Source organism: Rhinatrema bivittatum, chromosome 13 (assembly GCF_901001135.1).
Source record: "Rhinatrema bivittatum chromosome 13, aRhiBiv1.1, whole genome shotgun sequence".
NCBI classification, from domain to species: Eukaryota; Metazoa; Chordata; class Amphibia; order Gymnophiona; family Rhinatrematidae; genus Rhinatrema; species Rhinatrema bivittatum.
This window is the reverse complement of record NC_042627.1, coordinates 79564543-79581649: the sequence shown is the minus strand read 5'-3', so window position 1 is coordinate 79581649 and position 17107 is coordinate 79564543. Positions and strand designations below refer to the sequence as shown.

At 44.5% G+C, this 17107-nt stretch overlaps 1 protein-coding gene across 6 annotated transcripts in view; it reads left to right on the top strand.

The window, feature by feature from the left end:
* MEGF11 (multiple EGF like domains 11) overlaps nt 1-17107 on the top strand; it is a 410516-nt gene that overhangs the window by 96335 nt on the left and 297074 nt on the right. For 5 of the 6 annotated variants that reach the window (XM_029575259.1, XM_029575263.1, XM_029575260.1 and 2 more), the window contains 2 exons: nt 3740-3863; nt 15007-15108. In XM_029575259.1, the coding sequence (XP_029431119.1) occupies nt 3748-3863; nt 15007-15108 (218 nt within the window). In that variant the 5' untranslated portion in view covers nt 3740-3747. The remainder of the gene's footprint in view (nt 1-3739; nt 3864-15006; nt 15109-17107) is intronic. The other variant, XM_029575262.1, reaches the window with a different exon arrangement.

The window sequence follows — 17107 nt, the reverse complement described above, 5'->3', positions numbered from 1 at the left end:
TCAGGACCCTAGGATGCACACCATCCGGTCTAGGTGATTTGCTCCATGAAGCAATCATTTATTACATCCAGGAACTTTATGTCTCTAGCAAGTCCTGATGTTACATTTACCCAGTCAATAATTGAAATCTCCCATTATTTTTGCACTGCCAAATTGGTTTGCTTCCCTGATTTCTCTAAGCATTTCATCATCTGTCTGACCATTTTGGTCCAGGTGGACGGTAGTATACTCCTATCACTATACTCTTACCTAACACACATGGGATTTCTACCCATATAGATTCTACTGAGCATTTAGTCTCTTGTATGATCTTTATCCTGTTGGACTCTATACCCTCCTGGACATAAAGTGCCACACCCCCACCATGTTTATCCTCCCTAACATTGCAATATAATTTGTACCCTGATATAGCACTGTCCCATTGGTTATCCTCCTTCCACCAAGTCTCTGTGATGCCATTTATGTCAATCTCATCATTTGCTACTATACACTCTAAACTCTCCCATCTTACTTCTTATACACTTACAGGACTTTAGGTTCTAATGTTACTGTCCCTGACCTCAAAGATCACAGACCAACTGATGTTTTACCAGGTTGAGCTTATTTTTTCAGATGTTTTAACATTATTCTTAAAATTAATTTCTAAATGTAATGTAAAATCTTGTAGTGTGCCTATCTGTGCTTTACTTTTAAGAACATAAGAACCTGCCATGCTGGGTCAGACCAAGGGTCCATCAAGCCCAGCATCCTGTTTCCAACAGAGGTCAAACCAGGCCACAAGAACCTGGCATAGTGTTGTAGGAATATGTCCTGCATTTTGGTTACGGGTACCTCGTATCTGTGAAGGGTGGCATGGGCATGAGCCCTTTGTGCTGCGCCGTAGTTCACGAGGCCTCATGGGCAAACCTATAAAGCCTATGCCAGCAGCTGGTGAATGTACCCTGTATCAGGATAGGCTGAAGCCTCACCTAGTCCAGCCACCTCCCATGCAGGTTGAGCCCTTGGGTTCTGGCAGCCAGCAGGACTTAGGTGGACCCTAGGGCAGTGGCTAGAGCAAGAATTGTATGCCAGGGTCAGGGCAGGCAGCAGACTAATGGAGTTGGAGACGGGCCGAGGTTAGGGCTGGCTGCAGTCATGGTCGGTCAGGTCCAGGCAGAAGGCAATTGTGGTGAGGTTCAGGCAAGGAGTCAGATGCAGAAGACAGGCCAAGGGTGGACGACAACACACAGAAGACACTGGGCAAGACGGGTAAATCAAGGCAAGGCAGGATGAAGAATCAGGCACTGCTAAGGTAGGAGAGCCATTGCTGTGCCCTTGCTTATAGAGGCCATCAGAAGGTGCCGCCCAGCGTTTCCCGCTGCGGGGCATATGCGCGCGTGCCTAAGTGAAGAAGCGGGATTGGCAGCGTCTCGGGCTGTGCTGGACGGCGTTTGGGGCAGAAAGCTGGGCCCTGACCACGGATGGGTCCGGCCACAGAGGTGAGTTGTGGCAGCTTGTGGGGCCTTCCCATGAGGCACAATGGTGTCACATTGCCTTATTGTGAAGTTTCTTGCAGTTTGCTTGATTGTAGACCTGCTTACGTTGTTTCACTTTAGGGTCAGAGGAAAGTGGAACTACCAAACGTTTACAAGTTTCTGCAGCAGAACTGTTTTTCTCAAACATTTTTTTTGCATAATTGTCTGCATGCTGTAAGGAATGGAAGCTCTGCATTAACCTTTGTTGTACTGTAGCAAATGAAGCCACGCTAATAGCAGCCAAGGGAAAGCATTGATTTACCTCCCATCCTCCGATAAGCAGAGTCTGTCATTACAGCAACTCCTTTTAGCAATTAACTGAAGGTGGGATGTCACACAGATAAATTAATGAAAGTTTTTGGACAGTTTAACCTTTGCAGGCTTCAGCATTTAAAGGATCAGTCCATGTTTAAATATATTTTTTTCCTGTGAGGTAGACTGATTCATTATGTTGTACAGTGCTATACACTTTAGGCTAATGGAATTAAAGCAAATCGTGAAAATTATTAAATACACGTAGAGCAGATGCAGCGTATGACCGAATCCATCTGTTTGCAAAATCATTAGTCTCAGGAGTGCCATCCAGAGCAGCCCTCAGAAAACACCCAGAGATTTGTATACATGGGAGGCAGGGCATGCAAATCTCTCTGGTGCATATTCATTGTGGACATCCTGAAAACCTGTCTGGCTGGGTGTGTGCCTTCCACGGGTCTGGAGGATCTGTAGGCAAAAGAATGGGAAGTGGATTCTGAATCCAGGGTTCATTTGATTGGTTCGCCCTTTGAAAACAGAGAAAACTGTTAAATACCTGGAAGAAAACGGAGAAACAGGCAGAGCAGTTGTTGGACAAAACGGCGGCCTCCTCTCTGTTTCTGACTTGCCTGGTCGCAGGATTGGTGCCTAGCATGGTTGCCCTTCTCGCCCACCCCTTGCGATAGCCCTGGCCACAGGAAAGAGCTTTACGCAAACCTCGGGCTACTAAGCTCCTTCAGCGGGAGGAAGGAAGGAAGGAAGAAGACAGCAGTTCAGAGCCGAATTTCTCCAGCAGTCACTCCCTGGCTGAGCAGAGCACCCCACACAAGTTCATCCTCTCTCAAGCAGTGCTCCTGACATCGAATCTGCTCAGGGGCCAAGGAGACTTGGAGCAATACTGCAGTGTCCTCTGCTTGCTTGGAAAAAGATTAGGCAAGGCCACCAAAAGGAACGGGACAGCCTGTGGCATGGGAGCCGCACCTGCAACAGCAGCAGATCCCTTCGTGTACCTGCTGTGCATATTTCATGCATGGGGGGGCGATGAAGAGCATGGTCACGACACCTTTACACCGGCCCAGAGGCGCTGGTTTCCAGGGCTGGTTAGGGCTGAGCAAGGACAAAACTCTGGGGTTTTTTTTTTCCATTTAATTTATTTTCATTTCAGCATGTGCAGGAAGTTTGAATTGCAATCCTGCTGGGGATGCTGCAGAGGTAGTGCTCACAGTCCTCCTCGTGGGCTAATCCCACTGATCACAGCACAGCAACACCTCGTGGCCAGAGGGGAGGGGAAGGGAGCAGGTTATAAAACGGGGAAACTTCCCTGCTAGTTGTGAATTAAAGCTTGCGGCACCGTGGCCCAGTAGAGGCTGCTTCTGGTTAAGCTGCAAGCCCAAAGATGAAGGAAATCAACTTCTGGGCCAAAAATATCCCAAACAAAATACATTCACTGCCCCCTCCCCATCCCTTCTTTTCAAAGCATAGGGAAAGGGGAGCAGTATTTCATGGAAAAGTGTCTTTTTGCATTCTGTGATGCCCAGGGCTTGCTTCACGCTGATGCTAGGCAGTAGCCCTGTGGCACTGGGGAAGGACCTTCCTTTGGGAGCCTACAGGGCATTTTGCTGCTTAATGCTGTGAGCTGGTTGGTGCTTGAGTCACAGGTCCTCCAGAAGCCCATAAGCCAGATCCTCTGCTCCAGGCTTTACACAAGTATCATGAACTGTACAATTTAAGCTCCACGCTCCCCGGGGGGCCACTTACCCTGCAAAATGTTTCAGGTTGGTCCAATAAAAAAAAAAAACCATTGCTTGCCACTCGTTTTCTGCCTTTTCTTTCAGTAGTTTTGAAGGGTTGGTCGCAACCATCCTGTTGAGTATTTTGAAACGTATTCCCTGATTTATATGGAGCGTTCAGTACACAGAGCAGAGATTCCTAAAAAATCATTGTAATGATTTTTTTTTTCCCCTTTAATGCAGGTTCAAGCATGGTGTCCTGCCTGGTGCCGCAGTGGCTTTTAAATGTAATCGCTCTTCCGCTGCTGCTGAAAACAGCCTTCTCTCTTAATCCAGATGATCCCAACGTTTGCAGTCACTGGGAAAGGTAACAGGGATGCTTCTTTCCTACGCCTTGCATTTGTTGATGATAACCGTCCTGTCCTATTAACCACGAGCAGCCAGCCTAATGAAAGAAACCTCCTGCCTGCGCGATACTTACAAAGAGTCAAGAAGTTAGGCAGTAAATCAAACCGGCATGAAGGTCCTGAGCCTTCACAATTGGAGTTGTCATGGCTTGTTCGTAAAAGGAGGAATGGGTTGCTATCACAGAATGGCTCTGCATATATCCCAGCAGCGACTGCCAAACTACTTTTTTGCTTTTGCAATTAGCATTGAATCAGGAAGTCTCTCTCTTATCAGCTTGGGTGCAGGGCCGCATGTTCTCCTTAAAGAATGAGTGGGCATAAGGTTGCAATCGATTGTCAGGGCACTGAGCTCTTTAATTATAATGTAAAAACTAATAGCTCATGTACCATAAGTTGCACTGAAATAGTGTTTGCATAGGTCAGCTTGGTTACATACTGAAGTCTGTCTGTATGACAGGTTCCAGAGAAGGCACAATCCAAATTAAGTAAATAACTTCCTGCAACCACACAAAGTGGGAATGAAGAAAAGATGTTTTATATTCAGACATCTACCAACAAGGACTGAATTACATAGTCTGGGTAAAACAAAGAAGCATGGGTGTAGCTTGCTTATTGCGGCGGTTACTACCCCAAATCAAGCCTGATACTTCACTTAGAATACATATCCAGCACAGCCCATTGCTCCAATGGCAGGGGGAATGAAAGGAGGATTTATATTGAAACAACCAACAAAGACTGAGTTCACAGGCTGGATAAACAAGCGTGGGAGAAGCTGGCTTATTACAGCGGTTACTACCCCAAACCAGTTAGCTGCATACTTCATTCAGATGGAGCTCCAACACTGCTATCTACGATGGAGGGGGTGGAAGGGAAATAGAACCAAAAAAGTTATTTAAAGGGACAAGAGTAACAGAAAAGTATGAAAAAAAAAAAAGTGTGAAAACTTGCTGGGCAGACTGGATGGACCATTTGGTGGTCTTCTGCCGTCATTTCTATGTTTCTGTAAGGGTCCGTGGCAGAGAAATGTCCATCAAGCTCAGTCCGACAGTGGCAAGGTCACAAGTACTTGGCAGAGGCCATAACCTACATCTATTTCCCGTTACTCACTCCCAAGGGTACCGTGGCTTTCCCTGTTTTGCCTGGCTAATACCGTTTTATTAACGTTTCCTTCAGGAGCTCGTCCAAACCTCTCTTAAGCCCTGCTATGCTCGTCACCTCTCCAGCGTCCTCTGGGAACAGGTTCCACAACTTGATTGTGCAGTGCCTGAAAAAGTACTTTCTAAGATTTGTTTTAAACCTGTTGGTTCTTAGTATCATGGAGCGAGGGTCCCTGTGTGTTTTAGCATTAACCCTGGCTCTCAGCCCATTGCTCTGACCACGAGGGCTGCTCCTCCACTTTGCCGCTGCTGTTGAACCTGAATGCATTCCAGTCACAAGCAGCAGCTATTGATTTTGTGCAAGGAAGCTCAGTAACACACAGACCCAATCAAGGAGAAACAAAAATTAAATACCAGAATTGATTGGTTGTACTGACCAACACGACTTTGTTACTTAGATGTTAATAAATCACGTAACAAGGACTTGAGTTTGGGTTGGCACCAGAAATAATCACGTTTTCTGCGTGTCCTCATCTGTAATCTGTTATAAAGAATGATTGGCTCGTGGATGGAGGCAGAGGATTGTGACACGGTGAGCTCTGTTTCCTGAAGGGGGTTTCTCCAGTTCTCTTCCCGCAGTCTCGTGAAAAAGCCTCTCTCCCTTCCTGCCTAATCCGCTACTGATCCCCTCCTGGCATCCGCTCACAGCTTCCTGTGTTCCGCCTGTCTGCACCCCTCCTTAGGAGCCTCGCCGGGGCAGTGCGGGTGACATTAATTACCCCGAACGCTGCTGCTGCTTTGGGGTTCACATCTTCTCCTTCATTTCACTGGTATAGATCCTTAGGCGCATATAATGTCCCAGCAGCCTCAAGAGCGAGACGTCCGCTGCAGTGGACAAGGGACAGGCAGCAGTAAGTAAGGAATAGAGGCAAAGTACATTGCAAACCAAGATCATTCTGGCTGGACACAATCATTTAAAAAAATGGAAGAACATAAGAAAATGCCCTGCTGGGTCAGACCAAGGGCCCATCAAGCCCAGCAATCCTGACACACTCATGCCCTGCGTTTTCTTCCCGTCTCCCCTGCGATTGGGTGTAGGATTATAAGTGTTAAACAAGCTGGAGAATGTTTCATGGATCTTGCTAGCCAGGAGAAGAATTTATTGTCCAGGGCCCCAACTCTCAAACAGTTGCTCTGTTTACTTCGGGCTTGGGTGACCTACAAAAGGGACTAAAGCAATTATTTTCTTCTCTGTAGCGTCTGCTCCAAACCCACCCCTCCCCCTCCTGTCTCCACAGGAAGGGGAGGGGGAGGCAGCATCTGAGGAGGAGAAATGGGAGCAGAGCAGTTTGTTTTCTGTTCTGCTGTGTCCTGTGCTGCAGTCTTATTCCCTCCCATCCCTTATTTCAACAGGGGGCAAGGGGCCGGGCCAGACACAGCCAAGGCCTGTGATCCTAGGATTCAGCCAAGAGGGCAGAATGGCAGAGGAAGAAGGAGGAGCTGTAAATGATTGATGGGGAGGAGAGGAGGTAAATGCTGAAAGAGGGATTGAATGCTGGTGGTCAGAGGGAGTGGTGGGAGAGGATAAATATTGGGGTGGATAATGGGGGAAGCACGAGAAGGGGTGGTGAATCAGTTTTCTCCCCCCATCTCCCTGAAATCAGCAATGCAAACTTGGGCACACTGGGGTGATGAAAGGGTATGCGTGTGTGGGCAGTACAGGGGCAGAATACATGAGGAGGGGGTGCAAAAGAGCTGCAGGAAGAGGGAGCCAGAGGAGGTGATGGGGTGATGCATAGGGAAGCACCTATGAGAGAGAACCAGAGAGGATATGGGAGTGGGGAGGGGAGAATGTGAAGGGAGGTGAGTAAAATTAAATGGTTTTAAAAGGGTGCAGAAGTCAGTGTGGGGATGATGGAGGGTAGAGTGAGGCAGGGTGGCTGTTGGGGGGATAAGGCAGCCAGATAGCAGGATTTTGATGGTGGGGGGAACAACCCAGTAAGGGGGAGATGGAGGGGAGAGTTAATAACATAAGTGCCTTATTGGGTCAGACCAAAGGTCCATTAAGTCCAGCATTCTGTCTCTGACAGTGACCAGTCCTGGTCACAAGAACCTGGCAGGATCCCAAAGAATAAATCCAGTCCTCCTTGCTCATACCCAGAGATAAGCCTTGGTTTTCCCAAGTCTACATAGCTAATAGTGGTTTATGGACTTTTCTTTCAGGAGCTTGAACAAACCCTTTTCAAACCCAGCTTTGCTAATTGCTTTCACCACATCCTCCGGCAACAAATTCCAAAGTTTAATTGGGTGCTAAGTGAAAATATACCATCTCCTATTTGTTTTAAATGTGCAACCTATTAGTTTCATATAGTATCTCCTAGTACTTTTTACAAAGATAAATAATCATTCCACCCCATTCAAGATTTTATACCCTTCTATCATATCTCCTCTCACCCATCATTTCTCCAGGCTGAAAAGCCCTGACCTGTTTAATCTTTCCTCAGAAGGGAGCTGTTCCAGTTCCTCTGAGTTGGGGAAGTGAAGTGTTGAGAGAAGAAATATAGGAGAAGGAGAGATGAGATCCAGATGTGACAGAAAGAATGAAGTGATGTTGCTATATGAGAGATTTAGAGCAGAAGAGAGAATTGAAGGAAGGACAGATGGGTCTGGGAAGAAGTGATGATAAGAGAGAGAGAGAAAAAAAAATGAAAAGGAAAGGAGACCCTAGAAAAGGATTTAGAAGAAGACAGGAGGACATCAGGAAACAGAGACCAATGCAAAAGAAACCCCATCCAGATAAGAAAGGTAGAAAAAAGCATTTATTTTTAGTCTAGTGACTGGGATACATTACACAATGATTTAGTATCTGTCCAGCTCCTGGAATAAACTGGATTCTCTGCAGGCTGTGATAGCTTTTATTGGATCAATGTACGTATTATCCAAAAATGTGACACATGAGCTATCAAGACCACATAGGCTCTTTCTTCAGATATGAATAATATCTCTGGTGTGACATCTTAAGAAGGGGCCTCTGTGCTTTCAAACGCTCATGTACAATAGTTTTAGATAATTTGTATGCTGATCCAGTAAAAAGTTTTCAGAATCTGAGAGAGAATAGCTTGTCAGATGTATAACCTACAACTTGTCTGTTGACCCTTAATTCCAAGACTCTGCTTAGAGTCCCATGATTGGAATGTAATTTTCAGTGTTAGGTTAATCTATGTTCTATGCAAAAGTTTTCTTTTGCTCTATGGAGAGCTAAATACTTTTGTGAAAGCAAGGAGAGCCTCATCGAGTGGAACAGAACTGGTGAGAGCCCCCTGATAAGAAACTGGTGGCAGATGACCGATGATGAAAAACTTGGCCAGGATAGTGCATCCTCTTCTTTTGCTGTCAGTTCCTCCAGTTGTCCCCACAAGGCCTGTAAGATCTCAGTACCACTAGCAACCTGTGTTTTTACAGGGTCGTTCTCAGGGTGGCGGGGGAGGCAAGCTGATCATCACTGTTGAATTTAATAATCAAAATCTCAGGGAGAGACCATGGCCTGAGTCTTTTAAGTAGCTGGCGATGCCTCTGCAGATACTTATTGAAATGATTATGGTCGTTTGTCAGAAAGTGTAGGGAAGGATCCCAGTATGCTGGTAAAGCTCATTCGCATTAAGCTAATAAGAGCACTCATTAGTATTCTGGTGCACAAGTGGTAGGAAATTTGTTGTGAACGCATTTTAGATTCTCTTGGGTGACCTTTGGCATTCTGAATTGCTCTTTTAGCACAGCCTGCATCGGGAAGGTTGAGAGGTCATGTGGCGAAGCAAAGGAGGGAGCTGGGAATTTTATATGCACATCTACCAAAGGAGAATGAATCCCAACTGGGCAGACTGGATGGGGCATTTTGGGCTTTTTCTGCTGTCATTTATTATGTTACTCTGTTACCTTTCCAGAGCTTAAATACAACTGGACCAAGGCTGGTAGAGTCCTATAACGCTAGGACCAGATAGTCAAAAGGATTTTCTGCATTCTGTGTCTGGGAAAATGTCTTGCTACATCTGACCCTTCGTGTCCTATTCAGCAATAAATATTAAGGACAGGATACTCTTTCTAAATGTAGCACCAAACTGTCCAAGCAAAGTTAGAGTTTGGGGGCCTGCCTGCTGCTGAGGGTCCTTCCCATGAGGCCACTCTATGCACTGATTCCAGTTTGTAGTTGAGGCATCCTAGGTGAACCTTCAGCCTTCAGCCCCCTCCTCCAGTTAACGTTCAGGCCCGTAAGCCACCACCCTCCCGAGGTTTTGATAATTAAACTTGGCAGTCATGACGATAGATCAGTCTTGCAGAAACAAGCGGTTAGGGTTAGCAGGCTGAGACGCGGGGAAGCCAGGGTTCAAATCCTGCTCCTCCCACTGATACTTCTTGTGACTTTGGGCGTCATTTCAACCTCCGGGCCTCAGGTACAGACTTAGGGGGCTATTTAACATGCCACAATATTTTATCCCAGGAGGGGAAAAATAACCGGGGGGGGGGGGGGAGTGGCTGTTCCTGTGATATTAGGCCCATACCTAAAAGAAATGTCACAGTAGTTTCCCTGCAATATTTTTTCTTGCAGAAAAAATCCACGGGAAAGGATGAAAAACACTTTCTGGTGGCCCCAATTGCCCAGGATTGCCATCTTCTAAAAGGATAACGTGGCCAAGAAACCCCCTCCCAATGGTCAAATATCTTCCCCAGGGGGTCTTGATAGACCCTCACCCACCCCCCACCACCTGTTGAGGTGGCTGAAATGAAAAAAACAAGTTAAAAAAAAAAAGTGTGGTGTGGTGATGCTCAGCGGCGAATTCCCGATGAAGGTCAGCCCGGGGATTCGCCGCCCAGGAGATACCACGTGGTCTGCTGAGTGCGGCTCTGTCACGGCCACGCTCGGCAGACCACGCGACTAGCGCGACCGGCCCACCGGGGGACGCCCAATCCTCTGATAGGCCAATCCACCCCGGTGATGCGCCACTCTCCTACCCAAATCTCTCCCCTTTTCCGCAAAGCTTACCCCCCACTCCAAATGCCCCGATCCAAACATCCCCTCTACCCCCTCCCCCCAGTCATAGCTTTCCTCCACCCCAACCCCCCTTCACACAACAGATCCCCTGGTAATCTAATGGGTCCCTTGGACCTTCCAGACATCCCGAAACCCTCCATGGTAGTCTGAGAGGTGACCCAAAGCACCCCCTAGGCTCAGGCCAGTCGATGCCATTTTTTTCCAGTTAACCTTGTTACTTGTGGACCGGCACGATGTACCTACGAATGTCGGTAGATAAAAAACCTTAAAATAAATAAATAAATAGATTTTGGAAAATGGCATGAATTGGCCCTGAAGCTAGGGGGTGCTCTCAGCCAGCACTGGACCACCTGAGTCTCTCCTTTAGGTAAGGGGAGTCTGTGGGGGGGGGGATCTACTGGACTACAAGGGAGTCTGCGGTGTTACGAGAGATTTAGGGGTGGGGAAGGCTGCTACTGGGGTGGGAGGGGTTTTTGGATTTGGGATATTTGGAATAGGTAGTCTTTATTGAAAAGGGAAGGGGTTTGGGTAGGATCAGCCTCACAACATTTTTTATATTTTTAAACTTTTTTTTTCCATTTCAGCTGCCTCATCAGGTGGCATAGGTCTACCCAGACCCCGGGGGGGGGGGGGGGGATTTTACACAGTGGTGTTGGGGATTTAGGGCCAGGAGCCTTGGAGCATGTGTTAATGTCTTAATGCTCCTGAGCTGAAGCTATCTTTCTGGGAAATAATGTGGTTTTGGCCAGCCATGTTATTTTATTTACATAGGATTACTTACGTATTAGCTGTTTTGTATGCATTTGAGAATTTTATGCATGCAAATGCACAAAAAAGTAGCTCATCTAAATAGGGGGTATTTCTTTTTTAGGCCAAATATCACACAATATCACTGCAATATGCAATTATCATGTGATAAACAGTGTCTTAGCGATGAATGCTGTTTTTCATGCGTTAATCGCATATCATGTCATAGTTACTGAAGCCCTTTATTTATTTTATTTAAATTTATTTATGTAAAAACGTTTCTATACCGTCGCTAAGTTAAATACCGTCACAACGGTTTACATGTAGGCACATATTTAATGTAGGTAAAAGTGTACTATAGTACATTCTAACAGGTGCCGTCAAAGGTTCAGTTACAATAAATCATTAGACATAGTCATTTAGTGAAGTAGTTCATGACCAATTGTACCAAGGTACTTACACCGGTAGTTTTATCACACATAGTATTATAGTTATGGTTTATTGTGGTGTGGAGTTCATAGACTAATCTACTGTACAGTCCTAAGGACTGTGTGTCGGTGCCTTTCTGTCTTTTCCCGAATAATTTCTCTCTATTCTCCTGTCTCTTTGTAAAATGCTTGTTTAAAAAGCCATGTTTTTAAATTTTTCTTAAATGTCTTGAGATTACTTTGTGGCCTGAACTCTGGAGGCATTGTGTTCCAGATTATGGGTCCTGCTAGTGATAGGGCTCTTTCTCTCACTTGGGTCAGACTTGCTGTTTTAACTGAAGGGATGGTTAGGAGGGCTTTATTTGCTGATCGGAGGTTCCTGTGTGGAGTGTGTACCCATAATGCTGTGTTCAACCACGGGAAATTACCTGAGCTTGGATTTAGAAAAAAGGTGAGTAATAGAATCTAAATCCAAATAATTGGATATCATGACATTAAATATTAAACATCATTTATCATTTAAGTATGTTTCAGAAATCATGCCACAATGTCTGAATGTGTGATTTTTGGAGGTAACCTGTAAAATAAAAAAAAATATATAAATTTATAAATGAAAATAATTTCATACCACATTGTTTGAAGTTAGTCTCTAACATGACCAGCTAGCCTGTACCAGGATATTTCCCCTTACTGCTCATCTACACAAAAAAAAATCCCCTCAAGTATCAATGCCCTCAATTATCCCCTTACTACTCACCTTACACAAAGTCCCTCAATTAACAAGTACTTTGTGAAGTAACCAAAAACCATTCAAAAAGTTACTCAGAAGCTGTATAGCAAATCTGCTATACCAAAACAGCACTAAGTGTCAGAACTCAAACAGCAACAACCCAGTATGAAAAGGCAGCACTGCAAATACTCCACTCTGCTCTGAAACACCAATACACTTTCTATGGAAAGTGCAGAGCAAGCTGGACTGCTACAAATCCCCGCACAGAAAATAAATGGTAGCAGAACAGCTCACTTCAGTCACCAATGCAGAATAACTGACCACAAAACAGAAATATTCAGGCATTGTTGGTGGCCATACAAACAGTGTTAGCAGTATGGATTTCCGTGGAACCGCCAAGAGCAGAACAGTGGAAACACTGCCTATATAAGCTTCTTCAATTTGATTACATGACAGCTATCAATAAGTCGCAGGAGAAGCCTTAGCCAGATGTCAAGCCATTTGGGGAAAATACTGGATCACCCTTACAACTTCCGTGCAAGAATATGTAATGGACTGCACCACTCCTTAAGACTTAGAAAGGATGATACAACAGGGACTTGATGATTTAAAGGTTCGGGGGGAGGGGGTGGGGAAGGAAATTCGAAAATCAAAGATCCATTAAACATAGACTGGTTTGTTAGATTTATGAATAATGTTTACTGACTGTCTCTTGTTTAACAAAAATTCAATAAAAAAAAAAAGTACTGGTCCAAGTACAGATCCCTGAGGCACTCCACTTTTTATCTTTTCCACTGAGAAAATTGACCATTTATTCCTCCTCTCTGTTTCCTGTCTTTTAACCAGCTTGCAATCCACAAGAGGACATCACCTTTACAATTCACAGTATCTACACACAAATAAAATATGTACATATCTTCCCCAATAGTCAATACACAGTGACAGAGCTATAGGAAAGTCCTCTTCTTAAATTGAGTTGAGCCAGAAAATCAGGAAATGCTCTAATTTTCTGGCCCAAAATAAAAAAAATCTCTATTACCAAAAACATTTAGTGCATCTTTTCTCTGCCTGGATCTACGGTAAAGGTGACCTTGAACGGGGCATGCGAAGATTCCCGTATTGCAGAGAGGTTGAAACCCTCTCCATTGTTGTAATAATAGCAAGAATCCCTTCATTTGGGCCCATTTCATACTTAAAACTAGGCAGATTACATATCCTGGCATCAGTTCCTATTCCTTTTTGCTTTTTCCAAAAGCTCAGCCTTAGTTTACTTCCTAAGGTTATCGAGAATGGCAGCACTGTTGGATGCTTGCAAAGTAGAAATCTGTATTCCCGTGGAATGTTCTTTGAATAATGATCATACCTGGGAACTTTTGTGCTGTGGTAACCTTGAGATTGTCATTGATTAGTGGAGGGGGAGGGGAAGAATGCATAGCAGCTTGCTTTCTCCCACCACGTCCTCCACTAATGCATACTCTCTCTCCCATCCTTCCCTCCTCCAGGGATGACCCAGCACTTCTCCCCCCCCCCCCACCTCCTATAAGTGACAGCTCCCTGGCTTGTGCTCCCTCACTCTACCCTCAGCCAAGGCTGTGCTGTCTCTGTTCCAGCTCCTGCCCTCCTCCTGTTCCCTGCAGGCTTCCTGAGTGGTGGGACTGGCTGGAGCAGTAAAACAGGCCCAGGGATCTCTGTTTCCCAGAATTCCAGGAATCTCCGGCTGGAAACGTAGAGAGTTCCCAGATATGGTAATGATCGTCCAGTCTCACATTCTGATTTTCTGTCTTGGTTGCTGCTTTCTTAGTAAAGTCATTAATTGAACCATTCATTTGAACAAATTACTTTTGGTGCAAGTGACAGTCTGCCAGGTTTTCTCCAGTGAGAAATTCCTCAAGATCCTAGGAGAATTCAGAACTGAGCAGTATGCTCAAAATAGGAGCGGGAACGGGCACTGGGGTTTTAATTTGCCAAAAACCCAAAGGTGAAGGAGCCATGACAAGCAACCCTGCAGTAACCACATCCGCTTCACACCTAGCTCTCTGCTGTATCGCAGAGACTTGCAACGCTGAGGGGAACCCCAGGCTCTCCTGTTGCTTGTTCTGACTCTCCACCTCTGCCAGTGCTGAAGATGTGACCAGCCTGGGACGTGACAGGCGCAGGAGAGTCTGCAGATGTATATTTGAGAATAGGCAGGGGAGAAGGCTCAGAGAGACGTCTGAGCTTGGGAGAGCCGTTGATGGTGGAAACTACACACCCCAACGTTGATGCTGGATACTTCCTGCTGCAATGCTGGCTGTACAATGGCATCTACAGAGTCTCAAGCAGGCATTGGAGGTCTTTGCCCTGCTCTTCTGCTTTACTGTAGCTGGACAAAAGGTTTAGAAAGAAAAAAAAAATACAGTAATTATAAAATATAAATGTATGGAAACGCAAACTCCAGGAGCTCAAACACTGAGTATCTTCAGGTCAGCAGCTATTTTGGTTCCCATGAAGCATTCTCAAATTGTTTGATGTTAAAATAAGCAGTTATAACCAACAGTAAGACCTTTTAAAGTTAATCTGTCAAGCATGGAGGGGGAGCTAGATGTGACAGGAATGTAACTTTCTACATAACTAATTGCCTGTCTCTGCTCTCTCCCCCTCCCTTCCTCCAGTGTAGTTGCCTGCTTTCTGTTCTCAGGGATTTCCTTGTGTGCCCTGGGAGCCTTCAACCAGAGCTGCAATTGGCAAAGCTTTAACCTTGCCCTGGGCTGGAATAACGTGGCTCATTTTCTGGTTCATACTGCAGCATATGTGTTTTTGGTGGTAAGATTTCCCATGCAAGAGAAGCGGTACAAGTGTGGAGAAAGACACGGGGAAAAGTGCAGATTTTATTCCATCACAGACAGATGTTGTTGGGGTAGGAATAAGGAGATTTAATGTTGGATTGTACGAGAGAGTCAGCATGTGGAAATTTGTAAGCTTTGTTATCGAGAGGCAGTAGTGTTCTGGGAGAAAAGGGCAGACCTGTTTGCTATACTGATGCCTTTTCTCTCACCTTTTATCACCTCATTATAGCTACGCCGTTACCGTGCAGGAATCATACGCTCATCCTTTTGATCAGATTTATTACACGAGATGTACTGACATTTTGAACTGGTTCAAGTGCACCAGGCACAGGTAGGAGCACATTTCAAGATCTTTTATAACATAAGAATAAGCTGTTTTTTCACCATTTTCCTTCATTTAAATCAGAATGATATTTTATTATCTCGATTGGTTGCTTTGAGTGTTGGCGATGGGGCCTGTAACCGGTTCCTCTCATATCTTTCTGACAGAGTCCAGTCCCTTCAGATAGGACCAAGAGATCAGGGCCATGCAATCTCCAGTATAGGGTCCCGCAAGGCTCCCTGCTTTTCCCTCTGCTTTTTAATTTCATAATCTATGCAGGTGATATCCGAATGTCTTGTGAAATGGAAAAGATGACTAGTGGGTTATGAATGATCCAAGACTGATTGAGGTTCAGTTTGTTAAATCTTAACCAATCTAAAAATGAGGTCCTGTGCATTAGACTCCCATGTCTAAATGGTTTAGTTCCTGACATCTTTATTAATGGTCCTAGTTTTTAACCGAGTGATGAGGTAAATACATTAGGTGTTATAATGGACTCACACCTAACTTTTTATTCACAAATTTAGTAATGTGGTAATGTCTTCATTTTTTTCAACTACAGAGAATCTGAAATTTGCACCCATTCCTTGATAAGGAAGACATGATTGCTCTCACTCATCCTCTGATCCTTACGAGATTGGATTATTCTAACTCTTTCTACATATGATTTCCAGCTGTGCAGTTATACCATTGCCAATTGAGTGAAAACATTGAGGTCCATTAGTGATTGGGTCTGAAACAATATGATCTTATAATGCCAGCACTGAAGTCATTGCATTGCCTTCCTCTTTTATTTTGTATTAAGTTTAAAATTCACAGAGATAAAAACATGTCTGTAGAAAACGGCCATACATCCCATATAGTTTGTCCATCTGTACAATCCCTGCCACTCCCTCAGAGATCCCCTCTGCTTGTTCCATGTTCTCCTGAATTCAGATCCTGTCCTCGTCTCCATCACCTCCACAGCGAGGCCGTTCCATGCATCCACTACCTTCTCTGAAATGAAATATTTCCTACGATTGCTCTTGAGTCCATCCCCTTTTACCCTCATCCCATGACCAATAATAAGTGTCTCATTCTGGACACACTGATTTTGGATAAGTACTTTACTGATTGAGCAAAGGATTCTATAAGCATCAAAATAAGATACATTTTTGGAGACCAGTGATTTTAATGGGGCCATTGCAATAGCAAAGTAGCATGCAACGGATTCCATGTATGAGGGTTTCCTAGTGTTCATCTGCAGGAGTTTTACAACTGAAGATTGTAACACATTTACCACAAAATAGTAGGGATTTTCTTTAATTTCTTCTGAAAGTGCTAAGATATCCATTGTTAAAAGCGCTCTCTGCCCTGTAAATAATCCCTGTGATGTAAGATGATTAATGTGAAAGTATCAATTGCTGATGCAGCTCAGGTTAATTTCTAATTTAAGTTTTTTTCTATACCGCCTATACAAGCTATGGCAGATCTAAGCGGTTTACAAATAAAACATACACATTTAAGAAAAACATGAAAAAATGAAACATATTAACATAATAATTAAAATAACAGTAAAAAAGTAGTACATTGCATAGAAAAGGAATAAAGGTTTATGTCTGAGGATCAGGACAGGCTATTGAGAATAGGTGGGTTTTGATAGCTTTTTAAAGACATTTTTTGAGGTAAGTTGTCAGATGAAGTTAGGTAATGAGTTCCATATAGAAGGACCTGCCACAGAGAAGGCACGTTTCCATGTCAGGTCTAATCTGGCAGTTTTGATATTTGGCACTTGTAGATAATTTTTGTCAATTGAATGTAAATGACGTGGAGGTTGATAAAAGCGCAGAGATGAGCACAACCAAATGGATGATGCATTCTGTATTAATTGTGGATAATGGTTAGAATTTTGTACTGGATGCGTTGATGAATTGGGAGCCAGTGCAATTGTTTCAGAACTGAGGTGGTGTCTTCATTGCGGTGGGCGTTGGTGACTAGTCAAGCTGCACAATTTTGAATTAATTGAAGG